Source organism: Pithys albifrons, chromosome 5 (assembly GCF_047495875.1).
Source record: "Pithys albifrons albifrons isolate INPA30051 chromosome 5, PitAlb_v1, whole genome shotgun sequence".
NCBI lineage: Eukaryota > Metazoa > Chordata > Aves > Passeriformes > Thamnophilidae > Pithys > Pithys albifrons.
The window spans coordinates 63,022,337-63,047,271 of record NC_092462.1 but is presented as its reverse complement, the minus strand read 5'-3'; the positions used below and the strand labels follow the sequence as shown (position 1 = coordinate 63,047,271).

The following is a 24,935-nucleotide window of genomic DNA, read 5'->3' as shown; positions in this document are numbered from 1 at the left end:
GCTAAGGCTGAGCCCATCAGTGGTGGTGGTAATGCCTCTGGAATAACAGGGGAAGAGTGTGAGGATGCCTCCCACTGAGGAGGAAAGAGCGGCAGAGACATTTGATGAACTAACCACAGTTCCCATTTGCCATCCCACTGCACCTCTGGGGGGTAGTGGGGGAGAGAAATCAGAAGTGGAGTTCAGCCTGGGAAGAAAGGAGGGATGGGGGGGAAGTTGTTTTAGAATTTGGGTTTATTCTTCATTATCCTAATTCAATTAGATTAGTAATAAATCAGCTAATTTCTCCAGGTCGAGTCTCTTTTGCCCATGACAGTAACTGCTTTTCTGTCGACCCATGAGTCTTTTCTATGTTCTCTCACCTGCCCAGCTGAGGAGGGCAGTGATAGAGTGGCTTTAGTGGGCACCTGCCAACCAGCCAGGGTCAAACCACTACACTGACTTTTTTCCAGAAAGCCTCATTGCCATTCTCACATTCATTGCCATTCTCACAGTCATTATTTCTGCTTTCAACTTGTCTGTACTCTGATTATATCAGCAGTACGTAGAGGGACAGGCAGAATTACTGAGACAAAGGGGAGGATTTTAAGTATCCCCACAAATACTGAACCATTCTCTAACACACCACTGTAATTCCCTCTCTTTGAATGCAGGCTGTCACCACTGTAATCAGACTCCCATTCAGTTTTGTAATGACCTAATCTCCGATACATCCTGTATCAGGAGGTTCAGTTTGGGCTTTCGTTTGTGATTCTTTTCACTCTCATCATATCTTTACACATCAAACCCACTTTTAGAGTTTTCTTTTTCATAGAGCTACCTCACGCATACAGCCGTCCTCAGGCTTTACAAGTGCCTTGTTTACTTTAGTAGCCAATGCTTTGCTTTCCTAAAATGTTAGCAGAAGTAACAGGTGTGCCCAAGCAAACCTTTCTTGTACAAAGCTGACCTTTTAATTGTCAAAGGCAGACTGTACATAAATCATTTTCTTGCCTGGTATTTTTCCTTAAAGACAGGTAACAACAGCAACCACATACTCCAGTCCACTATTACTTATTCAATGAAAATTTGGAACATCCATCCTGATTTTGTTGAGACCATTTGTCTTAAGAATCCTGGCCATGGCTTTTCCTCTCTTCCACTACAGTAGTTTCTGATATTTGTTTTCCTTTAAAAACCCTCAAATTAAACAAGCAGGTCCTCTCCAGAGTATTTACCTTTGAGCTGTTTAATAGTTTTGGATTTTAAATTATGCATTTTTCTACCATTTGTGATGAGATCTCTCCTGTATGCAGAAAGTGATATAAGGTACAAAATCCCATGTCTTATACCTTGAACAATACCAGTTTGGAGGAGCAGCGTGGGTGTGTATCTTGCACTCTGTAAAATATAGTGCATTCAGTTGCCTGGGTCTTCATAGACATCCATGAGATTACATCCAGAAGGACTCAGGGTGAGGCTGAGGGTGTTTAGGGAGGGGGTGGAACATACAACTTTCACTATCTAGTCATTTACATACCACCAATAACTGGGTCTGATCAAGTTACAGACTGTTCAGGCAGCTCTTTCCAGCTGCTATGAAGTATTTTTCAACTGAACATGTTCAACAGTTGAACTGGGTACTTTAGCTCAGCTTGTCTTAAAAGATGACAACTTCCTCACAGGTGTCTTGACCCCAGCTTTTGTATTTTGAACATTCTGCTGCTTCAAATTTCTTTTAGAAAAAGCAGGAACTTTTCTGGCTTGTGCCAGTGAGATATAGATGCAACATTTCATGTTTAGTCACTTTTGGAGGTATTTTAGGAGTGTGGGGTGATAGCCCTGATAACCTCTTGATGGTTTAAGGGGAACACCTCAGCCTCTGAAGGAGTGTTCTCAGAAACCATTATCAGGGGATAAAGAGACTCCAGTGTCACCCTGAACGTGCTTAAGTCATATTGATGGGACTACCGAAGAATAGAGTGTTATGGAAATGACATGGCCCTTCTTTGCCACACCCTGTAACACCCTATGGAGACCTAAGGAGCCATCCCTCAGGCATCTGTCTATCACCCCCAAAATAATGACTATAATCACTCAATCTACCTAAAGAAAAAACGGTGTAAAAAGAGATTGGATATGAACAAAAACTGGTGAGAAAATTTCCACCATCTCTGGGAAGGCAACTTATGAGCTATCCTGTCTCCCCCTACCCCATTGGACATTGCAGGGCTGAGCAAGCAATTCTTACTCTATTTTCCTATGCCTTACTAATTATAATTTGCTATGACTCAATGGCTGTATATGTGTTAGTGGGAAGTGGCTATATTCTTTCTGTTGCTTTTGCTTTGGGTTACTGAGTGTGTTTAAATGTGTTGAGCTGTTGTGTTTCTGGTTAGTAATTGTTTGCTAGTTAAGGTTGTTGTGGGGGGTACACTGCTGGATTTGCCTGTAGAATGTGTTTTGTGATGGTTTCTTTTATTTTTTTTTCATCAATTAAATACAATCCTGCAGCTAAATGTTGTCATCAACTAAGCAACCCCTATAGTCATTGTCACATACTGGTATGAATAAAAATTATTTTGAGAGCTGATACAGAAAAAGTTATTTTTCTTGCTGTTAAGTGTAGTCTCATAAACTGAGTATCAAAGACCTTTCCAGGCAGTGTGCTGTTTTGTGTTATCTCTTTAGGTGAGATGCAGACAGGCTGATCTGGGTTATATAAAATTTTGTTGTTCTGGGATGCTTGTAGCTAAGTTCTCCCTGGCTAATGTGTGATCCTCATAGGAATGGTGAAAATCTTTCCAGCCTGTGTTCTGTCCATTGTTTGACAGGCAGTACTGGGTTCATAAAACTTTGATTGTTCTGAGGATGCTTATAGCAAATAACTTTATATCAATATAGGTGGGATAAGAAATCTTTGCATTTCTGCCCCTCCTTTCCACGTGACAAGGAGATATACTCACAGCCCCTGATGTTCCAGAAAGACAGCTGAAAACAGGAGGAATTATTCTGCAAGTATGTGTTTCAACAAAATGTGTCAGTGCTTCCATCACACATACTAAAAGAAGTAGCATTTTAAGATGGGAAACACTGCTCACACAAAGTCAGTTGAACATTTTGGAGAAGACTGACATATTTTGTAGACCTAAATTGGATTAATTTGACAGGAAGAGGGTATTAAAATCAAATTTCTTGTCTATCAGAATTTAAGAAAATTTTCAATTACTTCATATTTCCACTCTTTGCAGTTCTTTGTGAGGAAACCCACAACTTAAATACCTGTGCCACAGCCTAGCATCAATGTTTAAGAACAGTTACATAAACAGTGTGTTTCAAGAACTTTTTTCCCTAAGTATTTCTTACAGTAAGAAACAAACTTTCTCTTAAAAATACATATGTAAATGTGTGTAAACTAGATGTTTGCCTTTGCCTAAACTCCTCTCATATTTGTCTCTTGATTGAAACAGCAAGTAAATGCACCAGACTGTAATTTGCAGGAAAATTGAGGCCAATATTAGAGAATCAGGAGATTCTGTATTTCAGATTTTTTTCTAGTAGAAGACATTAAAAAGAAAGAGAAAAAATAGATTTTAGTTAATATATCATTTTGTGTTAAAACAATTTTCAGCCACCTCTACATACAATTTTCATAAAAATATGTAGTTAGGCTACAGCATAACAGCTCCTATCCTGGTTTTATTACTAGTATTACTGCATTAGTTAGGATAAAAACCCTTATTGGATTTGAATAGACTATTCTGTAAATAGCAGAGAATCAAAATTGCAGACTAGCGTCCCATAATAGTTTACTTTTTTACAGAAGACTGCTGTAAATGAAGACACAGCAGTGCATGTGACCAAACAGTCAGACAACCTAGTTATTTAAATGTACATCACAATTCAAGGTTAGTGACCAGAATGCAGATTGTCAGTTTTAACTATTGGCTTTGGCTGATTTGTCTCTCTTTGCTGCCATAGAAACCTACATGAAATTAAAGGCAAAAAAAAACAATGGAACCTAATTAATGTCTTGACCATGTTCTGTAAAGCAAGTGTATTGGGCAGTACTCTGTAACATTATGGCAGCACATGCAATGTGCTTCTTGAATACATAGTTAAAGGATTTATGCTCAAAGATATGTATTTCTATACAAATATATAAACAGAGAAAAAAGTCAGAAGTACGAAATGGAGAAAAGAAAGTCCCTCTCACCACCCATCCACAAGATGAAATATTTCGAGGGGCAAATTTAAAGGAGAAAAAAACATTTTGAATTGGTCTTTCATTTGGTCCCTGGAACCTGGCAGATTCTCTGTAAGAGCAAGAATTGACCTGAATTAGAAGTAAGAGTCTGTCAGATTGCCTTGAGAGGCGACATCAGGGTATGGGTACTGGTAGAGGGAGGCAGCGTCATGATGGTGGTGAGAGGATGTTAAAATAATAGTTGAAAAAGGATGTCTTTTCATTAAACTCTATTTTGTCACCTGCTATCTCTCATTCATCTGTGTACTGTGATGCCTCTATGCTTTACTTCTGTATTTGATTTTTTCCCCCAAGGACTCCATGTTTAAAGAGGTATGAACCACCACATCTCGCTTTTCTAATCTTGTCCTTAGATGAAGGCTCTGCAGGGGTGATGGTATGCATGATGTTTTTATGATCTTGCTGCAGCTTCATGTCGTAAACTCAGTATTCAGAGAGAATGTGAAAGAGGCTAGAGGATAGCAGGAGTGAAAGTTCTACAAGCTTAACTGGAATTTTTCTCTTTATTCTTTAATCAGTTTCCCCAAATAAGTAAGACAGGAGATTAAGAGCAATACTTTTTCCCCCCAGGTTAATCAATAGATAGTTACACGATTTTGTCTTTATAACCAATTGCAGACTACAACAAAACCCACTGTACCTCAAGGAAGGACATGCTTGTGAGACACCATCATCTAATTTCATTATAACTATACATACTCCCTTTCTGGGAGTTATGAATGAATAAAACAAAACATCTTCCCAATGTTGAACTGAAACACTTCACACACAACTGATAAAGCAGTGGGAAAAGTATTTGAGCAGGGTATACATTGATTTCTGCTGATGTACACCAAACTGTGTGTCTGTGGCAGTGATGGGCCCCTGGTGCCAGCTGCCCCACACTGTCAGCCTGGCTGAGAGCCTCAGCCATGCCTCCTGGCCTTTTCTGTGTACAGCACTGCTCCCCATCCTGATTGTGTCTGACAGCTCCATTACTCTGAAGCTACTGACAGCCTCCTTACTTTCTTGCGTTCTATAACTTGAAAAACAAATCATGCCTGCAAGGCTGTTGAAGGTGTTGTTAAGCCAAGGTTTCTGGCTTAAACAGAAGCTGGACAACAGTTTGGAGGGTCTACTTTTCCTCTTGTCAGCACAGACATACCAGGAGATCACAAGATCCTTGATGACATGATAAGCTTTTGGTTATCTTCTGAGTAACAGAGAGAAAAGCAAACAAAAAAAAGATTTTCTGGAGTGTGAAATGAAACTGTTCATTATAACAACTACAGAAAAATGAATATAGGATGTCATGAAAGCAGGCTATGCTTGGCAAAGTTGTAATAATACTAATTATAGATATGATTTAATCTGTATTGGGAGTATCAACCATTGCCACTATTTATGTAGTCATTGTGCATGTGGAATCAGTTGTACTAAACAGACAGCTGCAGAAGGGACCAAAGGCAACCCTCTATTGATTGATGGGGCATCCTGAAGCTGGTGTATCAAAACACTACTGAAAAGGTCATAAGATTCTCTTGAATTATTTACAGAAAGAAAAAAAAAAGAAGAAAGACAGAGGTATTAAAAAATACACAGCCACAGAGGAAAACCAGGAGATGCATCTGAGCAAACATTTTTCTGTATGTCACAAGTGAGTGACAGACCTTGTTGAGCGGGAAAAACCTTGTCATGATTGCTTAGGGACAGAGACAGATGCAGTATGGAGGTTTTTTAAGAGCTCAAATTGAAATTAAATACAAGGAGAAAAGTTCAAATTCTTTTTCAGCATTGAACTTGGTTAAAAACTCATAATAGTAGTATTTTCTCTCTGTTACTCTGAGTGAATCCTGTGGTGCTGTTTAGCTGCCCAGGGCTGCTGAATAGGACAGTGGTCAGAGAGCTTTTACTTACTATGTGGAGAAAGAACTGTTCATTTTTGATAGCACACATACATGAAGAGGTCACCTCAGAGCTAGTCTCAAGGAATACTGCTTTCAGAGACTCACAATGATATTTTCAATCATAGAATCATAGAATCGACTGGGTTGGAAAAGACCTCCGAGATCATCAAGTTCAACCCTTGGTCCAACTCCAGTCCATTTACTAGATCATGGCACTCAGTGCCACGTCCAATCTCAGTTTGAAAACCTCCAGGGATGGTGAATCCACCACCTCTCTGGGCAGCCCATTCCAATGCCTGATTACTCTCTCTGGAAAGAATTTTTTTTCTGATCTCCATCTTAAATTTCCCCTGGCAGAGCTTAAGCCCGTGCCCCCCTGACCTATTGCTGAGTGCCTGGGAGAAGAGACCAACCCCCACCTGGCCAGAACTTCCCTTCAGGTAGTTCTAGACAGCGATGGGGTCACCTCTAAGCCTCCTCTTCTCCAGGCTAAACAACCCCAGCTCCCTCAGCCTCTCCCCACAGGACTTATGCTCCAGTCCCTTCACCAGCCTTGTTGCTCTGCTCTGGACCCGCTCCAGCACCTCAATATCTTTCCTGAACTGAGTGGCCCAGAACTGAATGCAATACTCAAGGTGTGGCCTCACCAACACAGAGTACAGGGGAAGGATCACTTCCCTGATCCTGCTGGCCATGCTGTTTTTGAGACAGGACAGGATTCCATTGGCTTTCTTGGCCACCTGGGCACACTGTTGGCTCACGTTGAGCTTCCTGTCAATTAGTACCCCAAGGTCCCTTTCTGCCTGGCTGCTCTCCAACCACTCTGTGCCCAGCCTGTAGCACTGCAGGGGGTTGTTGTGGCCAAAGTGCAGGACCCGGCACTTGGCCTTATTGAACTTCATCCCATTGGGATCAGCCCATCTCTCAAGTCTATCCAGATCCCTCATCAGAGCCCTCCTGTCTTCCAGCAGGTCGACACTCCCTCCCAACTTGGTGTCATCAGCAAATTTGCTGATGATGGACTCAATCCCCACATCTAAATCATCAATAAAGATGTTAAACAGGACTGGACCCAACACTGACCCCTGGGGAACACCACTGGTGACCGGCCACCAGCTGGATGCAGCTCCGTTCACCAGCACTCTCTGGGCCTGACCCTCCAGCCAGCTCTTAATCCAAGAGAGGGTACACTTGTCCAAGCCATGGGCTACCGGCTTTTCCAGGAGTATATTATGGGAGACAGTGTCAAAGGCCTTGCTGAAGTCCAGATAGACCACATCCACAGCCTTCCCCTCATCCACCAGATGGGTCAACTGATCGTAAAAAGGGATCAGGTTGGTCAGACAGGACCTGCCCCTCCTAAACCCATGCAATGCTTCATTGGTTTTTAAAAGCCTTACTTATCAATCTTCCTATTCCTTTATATGCTAATGACTAGAGTCAAGTTTTCGTTACAATTGAAATTCTTGTTTCCACTTGAACAAAGCTAGAAAACCCTATGCTTTATTGTACTATTCTGTAATTTAGTGATCTCAAATGTGGTTCATAATCAGACTTTTGTTCTTTTTATTTCATGTGAGCCTTGTTGTACACCGTATTCCACCAGACTTTTACAGAAGTGATAGTGCAACTGTAGGTAGCTGGCTCAGACCCTACTTGGCTAAAGACTACAGAAATGCAGGCAACTAGACCATGGCTGAAGGTAAATAGAAGATAATGCTACACTAGACTTCCCAGATCTAGTAAAAATATACAAGTGCGCACATAGAACCCTGGATTGTACAGTAAAGCTCTTCAAAGAAGTGAAAATTTTCCTACTTGTCATTCTACAGAACAGAAGATACTGACTGGAAAGCAGCAATGCTTACCCTTCCCTAAGGATTGCAGTACTCTACTGTCAAGACTACAGATGTCACAATTTACTAAGTGATGAACAATAATAAAAGGGATAATACTTGAGATCAGCACAGCATATTTTATTCCTTTCAGGGGTTAATATTATCAGTTGTAAATTATATCTCTATAATTTTTGAGTGCCTTATGAAGCTTAACTCCTAAAATTCCTAAGTACATACAGCTTAGAATGTGCTGTTCCTTTTTATGATATCATTTATCATTTACCATTTATCAAATTATTTTCTCTGTGGAGGAATATCTAGGTTTTCAATATTTTTTTCAAATAAAGGAAATTCTGCTCAATGAATAATTTCAAGTGCTGTAGTTCATGATGAATGAAATATTTGCTTAATTTTAAAAATAGTTGCAGAGTTTTCCATTTCCACAGAAAGAACAGCATGCACAAAGGTCTATAGCTCATTTATCTTTGGAGAGATGAGAAACAAAGCCTGAGTTTCTCTTCTGCTTTGTTTATTTGCAAATATCAGTAAAGGAAGGAAGATCATACTTGAAGAGTCTGATTTATGCACTAATATTGGTTACACTTTCTGATTAGGTTAGATTTTGTACCCACTGAAGGAGAAAAGTGCCTTCTTCTTTCATCCCACAGTTCAGATTCCTCACCAGGCTCATGATCACTTTTGTTTGCATCTTTATTTCCTCTTATCCTTCTCCCAGCCCATCTGCTGGTGAAGCTCTGGAAGTTATGGGCAAGAAAAAGAATTTTTGCTTATTCATTTGTCAAAAAGATTCTATTCCACCACCTCAGCTTTTGGCAAGAAAGAATTTACTCTGTACCCTGGATGAATTCTAGGTTAGGTAGTGGAAAAAAGTAGAGAGAATTTGATGGGTAGAGTTTTCCTCCTGGCCATATTCATTTTGCAGAGGAATTTAAAAAGTCATCATCTTCATAGCCCATGACCTTTCCTTGCTCAGGATGTAAATTGTACGTCATCATATGAAAGGAACCTTAAATCCTCCTTTATGTGTCATGTCCTTATGAAACATGAGAGTTAGTCTCTTCTCATTAGAACTTTAAACTGCAAAAGTGTCATTAATTTTGAAACAGGATACCCTTAATAATTTTCTGAAGTATTAGAATCAGGTTCTCACTGCACTTTACAAGTACAATAAAAATAATTTTCTATAAAATGGAATTAAGAGCACACTTATGCTGTAAAAATCCGTAGCTGACTTTTAAAATAATAAAAGCCTTGATAAATTTTAATGAGTCAAGGCAAAGGCAACATTAATGCATTACGAAACTTCCTGCTTTGGTTCAATCCCACTATGTTCCATTTTAAATCACTCAGTGTCGTACAATTCTTACCTTGAAAATTTTAAACTGCCTTGCAGTCCAGAATTTGATTTTTATTATTTATTTATTTACATCTCTTAAACCCATATAGGCAGACTTTTGGCTTCTGTTCTCTCCCTTTGGACATTTCACAATAAAGTCCACAACTTTTAATATTTGGCAATGTGAAAAATATATTTGACATTCTTGGAGAAGTAAAAGGGAAATATGACTTGGAGAGGTAACATATTAACTGAAATTCACTAATATTACTTCAATTATCACAATTTTTATATTACTTGCTAATTCCATGGGGGATTTTTGTTTTGTTTTTAGTATAAGTGCCCTGACTTCTACTGCAACTCATTATAAATTAAAAGGAATTCACGTATGTATTTTATCTGGTTGGAACTAAAAGCATCATTAATAAATTCTCAAATATATTCCAAAGCAGGAATAATTTCCAAGCCATATTACTCCAGTGGTTTCCAAGAATAACTTTAACGTTTTTGGACTAATTGCAGATCTGTTCAATATCAAAATTTTGAAAGTGTTAAGCATTAATTTTTATTCTGTAATGATCACCTCCTTTGCATTCATGCCCTGGATGGTTTTACAAGTGCACCCAAGACAGTTTTGCCCTCTGATGGCTGTCCCACAGTAGCTGGGTTTTGTTAATGCAGTGCTCAGCTGCATTTTGTATAACCTACCTTTAACAGAGCCTTTAGTACAGTCTAAGTGCAGTCCCAGTTTCCATAGCATAGGCAAGAATTGATCCTGACTGAAAACAATAGATTTGCATGAGGTACTTATTACTCTGTCACTGATTACAAGAACCACTTTACCTACAGGACCTTGGTTATCACTCTAATTACACTCTTTAATTATCATGTTTGGCATTCATAACCTTTACAGCATGGAATGAAAAAAATAAAGGGGAAAACAAAACCAAAACCCCACTGCTTGCCAAAAGTGGCAATTGAGTCTGACGCAATATCTAAACATTCTTCTTTCTTTCACATCTCATTAGGTTGAGAGCAGTGAAACTCTGCTCTCATGCTCCTCTGAAAATATCCCTGCAACAGTGCTGGAGCTCTGTATCCACCCAAAAGGAAAAACAATGATTGCTGCCATAAATGTGCAGAGGATTACTGTGACTGTCTACACCACAAACCTGAGACATGTCCAAGACTAACCCCAACCTCATAAGGGTCTGCTTTGGGTTGTACCTATCTCTCTGTGAAGGCAGAACAAGGCACTAAATGTAAATTCATAAGATGAATTTGACTGAAGATGAAAATTTTTAAAACAAGAACTATTATTTTTCCCTGCAGTTTGATATTTATCAATATTTATAATAAAATTCCTCTTGCAGTGAAAGTTTTGTGTGAGAAAAGTTTATTATTGGTCAGTAAATACAGTTTCTGTCAGACAGAAAGATGCAGAAGATATACTCCTAAGAAATGTCCCAAGATGCAGCAAAACACACTGGAGATGAAATATCTCTTGCAGTTTCTAATGCAAAAAAGATCAAAACTTCAACTGTGCCGAAGGCCAATTCCTGCTTTTGTGAGGAATGTATTAAAGTAGAGTCTAAAGATATATTTTCAAGGTGACAGCAGTTTCTCACAGGAAACAATCAGTCACCAGAACAAAATTTACTGAGACAGTATCCCAATACTGAAAATTATTATCTTAGGGTATTAAAATTAGCACAAAAATAATAAATAACTTGGATCATGCATTCATCAGTCAGTGAAGATGTTTCAGCTAACACAAGCACAAGAGGTTACCAGCTGACAGTGTTGAGTCCAATGTAATTTCCATAGCTAGAAATAATATCCTGAACATTTACAGCTCAAGACAAATCTTTTCTATACTCCTTTCAATTATCATACCCTCCTGCTTCCCTGTCCTTTTTCCTGCATCATTATCTCTTCTGAGGCTCTGGAGAACAGAAAATTTTTTCAGTCTTAGTTACAAAACTTCAATATCTACCTATTCCAGATTTACATTAATGCAGTGATGAATTGATCTAGCTATTTGAGGAAAGCACTCACCCTTTGCTCCCTCTATAGCAAATGAGTTCACTCATCTCTGTGCAAAATGCTAAATATATCTTTCTCTCTTGATTTCCAATTTCTTCTTGTTGGGAAAAGAAACTTAGACACCATCAGATATCTAGAATGGCCTAGGATTACATGGTGTCCTGGTTCTGGCCAGCACAGGGTTAATTTTTGCAGTAGCCAGGAGGGGCAAGGCCAGGACACAGGTTATTCTATACCATCTCATGTCATTGCCAGCGTGGAGGGGGTATTCCCATCCGGGGAGTGTGGCGGTGCAATCATTTGCCATCCTTGAAAAATATTGTTATAAATATTATTGCTGTGACAGTTCTTTTTCTTACCTAATTGCTGTGTCCTTTTCTCAACCTGTGATCTTTACCTTATGTGCCTCCAATTCTCCTCTCCAGCTTGCTGCAGGGGAGGGGGAGCAGGGAGTGAGCGAGTGGAGAGTGGTTTGGAGTGGTTTCAGTGGGAGCACTAAATTGGAGAATACCGTTCCTAAACCACGACACTTGCCTAGTGTTCCTCACCTCAGCTGAATTCACAAAAGAAGTAAGAAAGGCACCTTGTGGCAATAAACACATCAGTAGCTGTTCCCCAACACTGAAATCAAACAGCATAGAAAAGTCTGTGCCTGATCAGCTCCAAAACTCAGGGTGATGGCGTGCAAGCCGCCTACATCCTGGGAGCAACCTGGCTGCATCTGAGGCTTCCCAGGGATGGTGCTCATACTCCAACCCACAGCTAGGCTAGGAGAGATTCTAGAAAGAATTAGCAGTATGGAAGGTTGGGTTTGAGAGTCCAGAAATGATACCTAGTTTTGAATGACTATTATTGACATAACCAGTGCGGGCAATACCATAATATAACCAAAGACATTTAAGAGCACTGAGCATCTTCTCCAGGAAAAGCAAATGTGTATCAGGATGTGTTGCTTTCTGACAGACATCAATACAGCTTTGCCTTTTGTTTTCAGCAGGACTTCTCACTTTTGAAGGGACAGTAAGGCCAGTTGCAAACACCCAACCTGGGTCTTAACAGGAAATACTACAATCCCACTGCTCCCTTCCAAAAACAAAATGCAATTTTTCTGTTAGGTCATGGACTTTATTCATAGCCTATAGTGTGGTGTCTCATGAAGTTCATAAAATTGGTCACATTACATGTCAGAAATCAAATTCTTAATCCCCTACAACATTTTTTGACTCCAGATTAGCTCTCCGATGCCAAGGCAAGTTAAGCAGCCACAACACCACAGCCACTAAGCAACCTTGCCTGAGACTGACCTAAACCACCACCTCCTCCTGGTGCTTTGGGTCTCTGATAGGTAATTGGTGCTCCTTGGTTGGTTATTTTCAGCTCCACCCAGCATTAAAACACTTGGTCAGGTGTTCTCGTTGCTCTAAGTTTGTAGATTTTTGGACATTTTTGATGCCAACCTGTGGAGCAAAGCTGTACTATGGGGCAGTGCAAGGTGACATTGCTATGAAAATATTCTAAAAAGAGCACCTTCACAGGGAAATGATAATTTCCAGTTCCATTTATATATCTGTATCAGTGTGTACATTGAACAACCTATCCAGCACTTGAGACTGAACGAATAATTTCTTCTCTCCAGAATTCTATTGTTCCTCTTTCTGAGCTCCTTTTTCTTTTGAAGACAGGTTATTAGGTTTATTCAGAAATGCATGAACATTTTTGTTATAATGTGTGTTCTTCACTTGTTCCAGTTCTCACTGCATTTGAAACTTAGTTTTATTGTAACTGATAACAGTAATGAACTTCTGTGGGTCCAACACAGTTTCCATAGACCAATGAGTAGAAATAAAATACATCAAAATACACACTCATGGCTTGTTAAATAAATAAAACATGCTCTTTTGGCTATGCTAGGAAAAGGAACTATAAGCTGAAAAAAGTAAATTTTTATCTTTTTCCCTCTGCTGCTTTAGAAAAGTTCCAACAAGTTAAAAATATATAACATCTTTAAGCAAAGCTATTAAAAATAAGATCACTTTGATGCTTCAAAGCTTTCAAGGAATGGTCCAAATTTTTTTCAGATTTTGCTGTTCCACATCAGCAGAGAAAGTACTTTGATACATGAATGTTTTGGAAAAAAAAATCTGTCTTTTGTGGTAAGCCATGTTATTTTCAAAGCAGGCAGTGGATGCTTCAGACATCTACTCATGTTCAAAAACCAGTCATATAATACCAAATCTAGCTGCATCGGTACAGGGGAAGTAACTTGGCTCTGTCCCAATGCACACTGTGAGAAAGATATTTAAAATATGAATACTTTCAGGCACACTACTCATCTTGCCCAGGGGACACTCATATATTTGGGGGAGGATAAACATGGATAAAAGGCTAGATCTTAGAGAGAAGCATTGTAGTCTCAAGGTGGGACCAAGTTAGCAGCTGACATTTCTACAGCTCATTCATCTATGCCTGAAATACCCATGACATAAAAAAAGGTCTAATAAAAAACAGGACTGCTTTTCATTTCAAGAAGGAATCTCTATTGCCAGAAGTGCATCTAATGGTGATAAAACTGGCTACAAGGCTCACATATCTTTAAGCATTTATTCAATTTCACTTCTAAAATGAAGGTTATAAATCAACCTCAAGCTCTTTCTCCAAGCCATTATAAGCATTTGCAGAAGAATGATTCCTTTCTGTGTCAGATGTTATGAAAGACAGTTCATACTTCAAATAATGCGATTTATAAGTTGAGATTGTGAAGTTAAATTTAATAAAGCTCTGAGAAGATGCATGAGTCTCAAAAAGCTTTTTAATACAGATCATTTGGAGTTGAGATGCTACCTTTGTTTTATATGAGCTGTTCTAGATTCTTGTGTATGCTGCAGTTACTGATGGAAGCCAGTAGAATTACCCTCTACAGAATGCTGTCTTGCTTTCCTCTTCTTTTTCTCTCCACAAGAATTTAGCTGATAACAGATTGTATACACATGTCATTACTTTGTACAGTTATCATTAGAAACCAAAGGGCTTTCCAATCTTCATATTTGTTTCTTGAATTGCCAACTTTTACTTTTGATGCTGTAATTTCTCAAAGAAAGATTAATATGCTGGGATAGTATTCCATTGGTTCAAGCAATTTTTGTGAGATTTACCCCTTTATTAATTTTATTTTGAAGCCCAGATGACAAATTTCCGAAAATCAACAGGTCTGGTCCCACAAACTCATGAAAATGTGATCATGACAGAATTTCTTCCAAATATACTTTTCATTATGGATTTAGGATTTGATATGATAAATTAAAAGACATAAGATTTCATTTCAATTCATCCTAATGTAAAAAGAAAAAGAAAGAAAAAACCCTAGGACACTGAAATTATTATTACAGAAAATGATACTTTGAAAAAAATGCAAATATTTTTATAAAGAAATTTCCTAATTTTTTCATCATGTATGTCCCTTCCAGACCAAAGAACAGCAGATCAGACCTAGGTTACCTACCTAAGCTTAAGCCTTGCTTCATACAGCTGGGGATTAGGGAAGGGAGGAATCAAGGGGAAGGAACAGTGCAACCAAAATAAGGACCTACTTTGCCTTTCAAATAAATGGAGAAATGCAGATTTTTCCAAAGACTTTTGGCGTGTCATCCAGCCAGCAAATTAGTTTTCACAGAGATTGGAAGGGGCAAACAAGAGAAATACATTGAAATCAATAAATCTTTTGGCACTACCATCACATTTTCTCTAGTAGACAAGTAGTCAGTTTGGACAGCAGAGACTATCAGTTCTAGGTTTTCTTCAGCATGGGCAGCTGGATTCCCAGTCCTTCACAGACTACATGACTGTTTAACCACAAGCACACAAACTGCTTTGTGCAAATGCTTTTTATTACAGTTCCTCTTCCAAAGTCTGTTTTTGGTTTTCATCCAACAATCCAAAGTAATAGTCACAATTTAATGTTTTCGGAAAAGCTGTTAACTACTGCTTGTCTGAGTCCTGACTATAACTGTGTTTCTGACTTTCTCTAGGTGGGTTAGTTGTGTTTTAGTGAAGAGAACAGAACGTCAGTGCCTGTCGATTGATGTGGGGGCTGCAGCAGTGCTCTTGATGGCAGGCTGGTACTTACCTTCTCAGAAAAAATACTTCTGAATTTCCTCGGGAAAACAAAGTGATATAGCTCAACTAATTAGGAACATGCCAATTAATATTAGTAGGCTGGTGGCTTTTCCAGGTTTTAGTTGTCAAAATCCTACCTTATGCAGGATATCTGAAAACTGATGTGAACCCTTAGAGAGTGTGATAGAGCCTAGAAACGCAGACTAGGCCAAAAGAGATTCAGCATTTAAACAAGCTGCAGCTTTGTTATTCCCTATACATCATGACATAACTATTCCCTATTAAATTAATATTCCAGTTTTCAAAATAAGACAGAATTAGTAGCTTCTCTTACAGTCTGTTGGTACATTTACAATGCAATTAATGAAATGAACAGAGAAATTTAACTCCAAAAAATTAAGCAAATCTAGCTGCAATTACTATAACAGAAATGCAGATTCAGCTGTTTCCTTCCATTAGTATGCCAAGAATTGACTCACAGGAGGAAAACTCATGGATTCCTGCTAATCATCTAATGTAAGTTATAGCTACAATGTAAATGTATTTGATGCAAATTATTATTGCATCTAAACTGCAAGTAAAAATACATTAAACAGGATGCTAGTTCGCCAACAATCAATGAAAATGTTGCTATTTCACTAAATTGTTTCTGGGAATAACATATTTAAGGACTATGCCATTCATACTTGCAGTGTTCCTGTTGTCATGGTAGTATATAAAGAAATTGAATGTAGTTTCAATTATTAAATAAATTTAATATCATTAATATATTTAAGAGCTTCTTATGGCTTAGTTTTAATAGAACAGATGTGACCATTATTCATGGATCACTTATGTGTTTTCTCCTTTTTGTAGTTCAGTAACAAAAGTCATTATTTGAAGACAATGTTTAGAATATCTTGAAATTCAGGTGAAAGCTGAGATAGAGCTTCCAGAAATCTGAAACATCCTACTGCAGTCTATAAGTATAGACGCTCCAAAAATGTATCACAAGCTATTTTAAATTCATTTAGGATTACACAAGTCTAATTATAGAAATGTGTTATGAGTCTGGTATAGGGGAAGAGTTATTTGGTGTACACTACATTAATTTTAGGGAGGGTTGGGCTCAAGACTTTCCTTTGCTGTGCTAGCTCAGGATGGAATATAGGTTGTCCAGCAGTTCGGGAACTCACTGTGGAGTCAGAGCATCAGGCAGCACCTGTGAAGGTTCCTGGATGCTGTTCACCTACTAGTTTAGCTGTACCTTCACAGGTTCATGTTTTGACCCTAAGGAGAGCCAAAGTAAGTTGTGTCCATGGGCATTTCAGGCTAGGAAGCACTGAGTTGCTTAAGGTAGCAGAGGCTTAATGGTTGCACAAGCAAATTGCGTGTTTTCACAGGACTGTCCCTGACTGTGGCGACTGATTTTAGATCTGGATGTGAGTCTTCAGACTATTCCATGTTCTTCTGTCTCATACCATAGATCTGAAAACTAATCTTGGTGACAGTGGGACAGGACTGTTGGTTGCTGAGCTGGGTCACAATCTTTATGCAAGTGATAAAGTTCAGGCCTCATCCATGAGAGTTGTCATTCTAGCTAAGCAGCATCCTAGATAGATTTGTCAACTATGACTATTGCTAGAGACATCAAATAGAGAACACTGTCAGTTCACTAGAGCATCTTGAAGCATCCTTTTTGCCTGAAATGTGTTGTAAGTTCTAGAGTACATTTCTCTTGCATTTTCTGCATTTTTCATATAAACATATCACATATAAACATATAACATTTGAGTCTTGAGATCTTGTGACAGTATCTTAGGAGTGCAAGAAGAATAAAAATCATCAAACTTAGTCCATTTTAAGGTATTGCTTATTTCAAGTTTAATCTTTGACATGAAAAATGAAAACAATAATGAATATTTATTATCTGATAATTAATTCAGTAATTGGAACCTAACATACTTTTTGTTTCACAAAAAATATCTTCTCTTTAGTCCTACAGCATTGTTGTGTTTGTCATGTAGAGCATGTTAAGCTGTGACTGCTTTTGTACAGTGATAGTTGCACAGTGGACACTTTCACATCTCTTAACAAAGACAGTGTGTTAAAAAGTTAGTGTGATTTCAAAAAAGATTAAGCCAATATATGACAGAGAAATCCACAGGCTCTTAATCACAGGTATACCATGTCTTTAGTGATGAAATCCCCAGAGTACAGGTTGCTGGAACCTTGGAAAACATACTGGGAGAGTTTTGATTTACTGTCAAAATGTTTATATATTTTCCTTTAAGCCTTCAGCAGGGTAAGTGGAGAGGATGGATGGATGGATAGATAGATAGATAGATAGATAGATAGATAGATAGATAGATAGATAGATAGATAGATAGATAGATAGATACAGACAGACAGACAGACAGACAGACAGACAGACAGAGACAGAGAGGGAGAATGAGAGAGAATGAGAATGGGAGAGAGAGAGAGAGATGGAGAGAATTTGGTGCTTTTGAAATCAATTTTGAGCTCAAATGCTTTGCTTTTATGAATGAGTGTAATTATACTAAAGTTGTGTTCACTAAAGAACATAATTTGGCTTTTAATTCATAAAAGGTTCTAAACTGGCAACAGGAATTTTTCAGCTATACAGGTCAGGAGTGAGGTAAAGGATGGGCAAAACACTGTAGGTTAGGCACTGACCCCTAGTAAGACAGCTAAAACTCAGAAAACAGATGGTCTGTGACCATCTGCAGTCAATCAAGCTATTCATAAACTGAACATCATTTATGCCTCCCCAGTCTTGGTTTGCTAGGTTCTTTTTATATGACACAGGTAATTTTCAGATAAGGTAGGAAAAATCTGCATCCCATTACTACTATTACTATATAAAAGCCAGCAAATAATTTTAGTTGGTGATGTAGTTGAAGCTAGTCATTACATTTTTTTGAACAGGTTTATCTCACAGTCATATGTGGCTGAGAGATTCAGTGACTAGCACAGGAGAAATATGAGGCATTCCAGTGGCAAAAAGAAGCTTTTCTGTTGTTTCATGTCAGTAATTTTTAAGTTTTTTAATTTTCTGTGAATCAACTTTTAAAAATAATGATTGAATAGTTGGTTTTGATATTCCACAGTTTTATAACAGTTGTTCAGTCCAGGTATTGTCAAAATAAGTTATGAAGCTGGACAGAACACACACATATCCACACACTGCTTTAACAATCTGGTGAGAAACTAAACCAGAAGTGAAGAGGTGAATATGATGTTTCAATATTCCAATGCAAAAAGTTACCCTAAAAGTATTTACAATTAAGGAAACCCTCTACAAAACCTTATTACCTAAACAAAAGAGGTCACCAAAAATCTTTTATTCTTTTCAGCTCTCCTTCCTTCCACAGCCTGAACTGATTCAGCAATAAGGAGAAAACAAGAGATCCCTGATGGCATTTTAAAGGTTTTCTTACCACAGATTGACTAGGAAGGGATGTTCCAGGCCTTGCATTATCTGTAGCTCCCGGAAAACATTTCGAACTTCATCTCTCTCAATGCACTTCTGTTTATTCATATATTTCATGGCATACATTTTCTTTGTGTCTCTCTTCTGTACAATGCACACCTAATTGACAGCAAAATAAAAGACAAATTTTGACACCCTGAGAAAGTAATTTCAGTTGTGACTCTGAAAAGAAATGAACCCGTTATAGTATTTAAATAATTCAGATCTGGATACTACAACTGAGTAACACCTTCTGGAAGTTCACAGCTCTGCAGGATTCTTTGTAATACATTGTAATTAAAAGAACAAAAGAACACCCCACCGCTGTGAAGAAGAAATAGGGAAGTGTAAAAGTGTCATAACTTTCAGAAGTTACATGGCAAAGCTGGGAGGAATACACTCCTCTTGCTAAATTCACAGGCTATTTCATTAGTCACAGAAATTACTGCCTCCTGCCTAGGAAAATGCACAGTCATTGTCCTCATTCCCACAAGTCAATACAAACACCTTGATTACTGCATCATAAACCTTGCCTATGTTCCAAAGGCTCAATATTTCATCTAAATATCAGAATTATGCTCCTTTAATTACTGTTGAAAGGAAAAAGTAATTTTGTACTGAGATTTATCACAATATTTTTGAATTCACAAGAGACCATTGCAATGATTTAGTCTATGGCAGTAATTTCCTTTCCTTTTACTTTGTTTTGGGGGGTGGTGGTGGCATTGTTTCAGGGTTTTTGTTGTGTTGGTTTGGTTTGGTTGTGGTTTTTTTTGTTTTGTTTTGGGTTTTTTGTTTGTTTTTTTTGTTTTGTTTTTTTGTTTGGTTTTTTGTTTTGTTTTGTTTTGTTTTGTTTTTATGAAAGTCAAATAATATTGTAGATGCTTGAAGAAAATCTTAGTCCAGAAAACCTGGATTGTTTTCTGCCATGTTAGTTTACATTGAGAATGGAGCTGGAAAGTCATCAGCACTACAACCAAGAAGCATAATTTTAAATGTGATTTCTCCCAACACAGAAACATAAAATTGCTCTGTGTCTTATCTCCAAAGTTGGTGTAAACATCACTTTCATGGCAGTCCTACATCCACACATGGAGGGAAACTGTATCCTCAACAGACTTTTGCTCTGAAGGGGGGTTTTGCTGTTAATTGATCAGGACTTTTTGACGTGGCACTCCTAATGAGTCCTCACAGCCAAGAGAATATTAATTGAAAATATTATTTTGGTGCAACGTGTATTACTGATACAGTCATAGATTCCAATCTGAAATTTTAATCTTCAGTACATAAACAGACTATGTACTTGAAGCATCTGGTTTAGGTATCACAACTCTGTAGTGCCTAAATTCAGTGGTATTTGGATTCACTTGGTATGGGTGCTATTCTTTTTTTTTTTTGTATATTTATGTATGTCCACACATGCACACATATACACTTCCATAGTATACACACATAAAATTATAATACAGACTCATAAAATTCATGCTCAGACATGGTGACAACCAAAAATAAGTTCCTTGAGTCTGAGTTGTATTTTGAGAAACTTGAGTGCTCAGTACTCAGAAATAGTCTGGACAAACTAAGGCGACTTCCCACAGCTGAACCGGGAGGAACAGGGCCAGGGAAACCGAAACACAGTTATTTGTCTGAAACTCTATTTTCATAAAATGTGTCTTTGAGCTCAAACCTACTCCAAACAGAGGTGTTCATAGAGTACTTTTAACCTATAATGATAAAGTGCAATTAAGTAAACAGTCTAATTACTTTTCCTAATATCAGGAGATGTTCTGCTAATTAAGGAAAACATGGGTGATAAATGTTTTGTTTTGAGCCCATCAATGTTGCACAATGATGAGTGCTGAAGATTTATTTCATTTTCCACCTTAGAGTGTTATGGAAAGCACGAATATTGGTGATGCCTTCAGGATAAATAAAGGTTCACATTTACATGGAAAGAACCCAGGCTGTGGAACAATGGGGAATTGTGGTTGGCCTTTTAGGGAAGAAGAGGTAGCAGGTGGGATTGAACTGAAATGGAGGGATGGAAATTAATTGTTCAAATTTCCATACATCGTCCAAAAACATAAGCAGAATTTTCAGGGGCAATTCCTGACATGCTGTCATAGATTATGTGAACAATTTGATTTAGTGAGTCACACTATAAAGTACAAAATTTTGGGATTTTGGCTCAGAACATTAATCCAGAAGTTCATTCACTTACATGAAATTGCAGCATGATTTTTATGTGTAACCTGGCCAGATGAGATGTTTGAGGATGTCTCTTACTTCATTACATAAAAAGCCTCCCTGATGAAGGGTTAACTAGAGAGACTACTGAGACAACTGGGTTTTACTGAACTGAGAGTTACAGGCTTGACCAATGTGGCAAACTAGGACCATACACAGCACCTAAATATGTAATGTAAACAGGTTTGAAACACTGCTGTGACTCCAGAAGGCACTCAGTTCTCTTACCTGCCAGTATAGACAAGGGTATTCAGCACACTTGAACCAGGCCTTCTGTTGTTAGTAGAAGCTTGCCTAGCACACAACTTCAAAGCAGAATGATAGTAAACATTTTCTAACAATGTGTATCTATGCACACCTTTCAACATGCTTTCAAAATCAATAGGATCTTCATGAACATAATAAAGCTGCTTCTTACTAAAACTCGGGGAACACAACCTGCATCCACATTGATGTTAAAATAAAAAATGCCTGACATTGCTATGACAGCACGGAATCCTAGTGGAGATCCTGCCTAGCACTTCTCCCTGCTGGCTGTCTGGTCTTCCTTTAAGCAGGACATCAATGGGCTGAAACTCTCCACTAGTGCAAGAAAGAAAGGAAAAGCCCTCAAGCTCTCCTCATGAGCAGTCTTAACAGGAAGTGTTTAAACTGAGGGGTTTTTTGTTCCAAAGGAGTAACTTTAAAACAGGGACAAACAGTCTCTGGCACCTCAATAAACAAATTTTGTGATGACTCATTATGACGGAATTCTGTGCAGAATTGTCCTATATACACACAGTAGTGTGAAGGCCTGTCATGGTCCCATCACTAAAACATTCTTGTTTCATTTTTCTGTGAGTATAATTTACCAAAATCCAGACAGCATGATGCTTCAAAACAAATATAAGATGCAAACTCAACAACTACCCAGGTTTGTTGTCGGCAGAAAGGGACAGGCACAACCCTCTCCACATACAGTATAGATCTAAATATGTCCATTTCTAGAGAGATGTTTTCCCTTTTAATGTCCCCCTAAAGAGACTGTAGATTACTAATTTGGATGTAGGCATCTGTGTTGTATATGTTTATAGGTAGGCATTATGAATCTCCATTAATTTTCTTTGGAGTTGTATTGTGCTGATTTTTAAAAGTCTCTTGTGAAAATATTTCCTTTATAAAGAGGGTTTTCCTACATGTCTTAGCTGTTATCACAGGGTGATACATTTTATTATTTCTGTGAGAAAGTAACAGTAAATTGACTTTAAACCTATCAGGTTAAAAGAAATTTGACCAGAGACTGACTTGCAGCCACTATCCCTCAGAGCCAGGTGAAGGAAACCAATAGATTATGACTGTTGGGCTAAACTTCATTTTTCAAGAGCAACACGTGTTATGGTCCACTTCTAAACTACCTTCTTAGATTTCCTCTGATTTTACATGTCAAAAATAGTGCACCTACAGGTTGAGTTTAATCTGAAAATTAAGAGGTCAGACAGTGCTATGGGTGACAAAGTGCCCTATGGGTTATTGCAGAGCTAAGTGAAGTGAGAGAGCTATACTGAGTAAAACTGCGGCAGAATTTGCTCAAGATTTGCTCCAGAAAGCTGCATAATGCTTTGTTGGCTGAGCAGCCATAGAAAAGTCCAGAGAAGCTCTTTCCAGAGCAAAAGATGGGGGTAGTTGAAAAATCTGACTTGCTGCAAAACACATATTTCTCCTGTTTCCCACTAGAAAAGACTTCTAGATGCTATGGGCTTGCTCTGGTGCGCTTAGTCTCAATAGACATATTTTTGTCTGAATTTGGCACATGAGTAATTAGATCTCTCAAACTACACTATGACATGGTTTCATGACAGGTCATATAAAAAGAAGAGATGCAAAACCGTAGTTAGAGAAAGCTTCTCTGTGCTTCTCAGGTGGAGAGCTAGAAGCTAGAGTGCACGCTGCATCCATGGTCCTGCATGACATTGTTATGCATATTATGTCCTGTCAGTAGTTCAGATGGGGCAGTTGCAGCTGCCATGAGGAATCACAGCCCAGCAGAGGAGCTGTGGCACTGCGCGGGCAGAAGGCACTCAGCCAGACATGGGGGACAGCAAGGCAGGAATCAGCTATATGCTTCACAGTCAGGGTGGGAACTGGCAAACCTGCCATGTGCATGTGCCTGACATACTGCTACTTTGTCCTTACTCATGTGCTCTGAAAAACTAATGCTCATAGTCAGTCTACCAGAAGGGTTGGAAAGATTACAAAAAGAGGCTGGAGAACATATATCCTAAGTTTGTCTTAACACTGCCAGGGAACTTCCCTGAAATAGAGAGATTCATTCCCAGATTCCCCTGAGCAAAACATGACATCTGGAGCAGCCCAAACATCTGCTTAGTATCCTTTCATATTAATTCAAGCTAAAAAATATGGGTTATCATACTGTCAAAAAATATTAATATTCTGCAGTTGCATTATGTTGCTTTTATGATAGTAGCACACTTTTTTCTGCATTATTTTGCGTAATATTTAGCAAAGTACCCTCAATCACTGTAGACATAATTCTGGGCTCCCATTTGTTTTATACCAGTGTAATTTCAGTTACCTCAGTACAGCAAGTCACTGTTTTATAGAAAATTACCCAATATATAAATATAAATTTATAAATATATACAAATATACCAAATTAATCAGAACCAAGTCTTGTGTCTCAGAGCCTTAGACAAATAGGAAAGAGTTTGTACATTGAAATGATAATTTGAATTTAATTTAAGGAGGTCAGATTGCTCAATATACCTACTCCCATGAACAGAGAACTTGAAGAAAATTGGTACTATAATATCCCTGAGAACTAGTTGTTGTGCCTGAATACAAATTATTTTGCAGCAGTAACCCTGCAGTTACATGGTTATTGTTATGGTTATTAGGATAATGCAAATTCTTGTGTTTCACACCTTGTCAGTTTTGTACTTACTGGGTGATCTTCAAAGATATATTTTTCCAATTTTTTTTGAGAAGAGTGACAGCTCTACATATAAATAACATAGGGAAAAAGTAAAAAGCCAGATTAAACATGAGAGGGCACTTCTAAGGTATCACATGTCATAATGAGATAGGTCCTTTAATCAGAGCTCAGCATTTTTGGTTTGAATATTTAAAATTCTCTACAATATACAAATAAAACCTGCTTGGTCAGAATTTCTGACCTGCCCACTTGCAATGTACCTGGAATTACTAATAACTGGAATATGCTAAGCATATCTTACTCAAAGGTCTTCCAAAAAACAAACAAACAAACCACTAATTGTTTCCCGTTATGCATGAAGACACCAAAACATAAACAAAAAGCTACCTTCATCTACTTAGCAAAGCAAGGTCACTGAAGCCACAAAGGCTACTTTTCAAGTAGTGCCCTGTATCTTGCTTGAGTACCACTGACCCTTGACCAAGGCTGTACCAGTATCTGTATGCACTTGCCCAGGGGTGGGAGCAACTATTCACTGAGCAGTCACACATCATTCTGCCATAGCTTGCATGTCACTTGCCTTGAATGAAAGAATGGCTGACTTACACAGATGCTGTGGCTGTCATTGGTCCTACACAGGCCTTCTTCATCTGTCCTTTACCAAAGTACAACCTGAGTTCCTACCTTTCAAGTCACCCTGATTGTTTCCACAAAACAAAGCATGCTCATGGTTTCTCTTCTCTCCCCACCCATTTCCTTCCCTTCTCAAAACTGCTGTGATGTATCTTCATTTTTCCT

At 38.3% G+C, this 24,935-nt stretch overlaps 1 protein-coding gene across 2 annotated transcripts in view; it reads right to left on the bottom strand.

Annotated features, from left to right (window-relative positions):
* Positions 1–24,935, bottom strand: part of STK32B (serine/threonine kinase 32B) — a 179,408-nt gene that overhangs the window by 124,901 nt on the left and 29,572 nt on the right. Inside the window, exon 3 of one of the 2 annotated variants that reach the window (XM_071555231.1) lies at positions 18,927–19,078. The exons of the other annotated variant lie outside the window; for it this stretch is intronic. Coding sequence (XP_071411332.1) covers positions 18,927–19,078 — 152 coding nt within the window. The remainder of the gene's footprint in view (positions 1–18,926; positions 19,079–24,935) is intronic. 2 annotated transcript variants of the gene reach the window in all.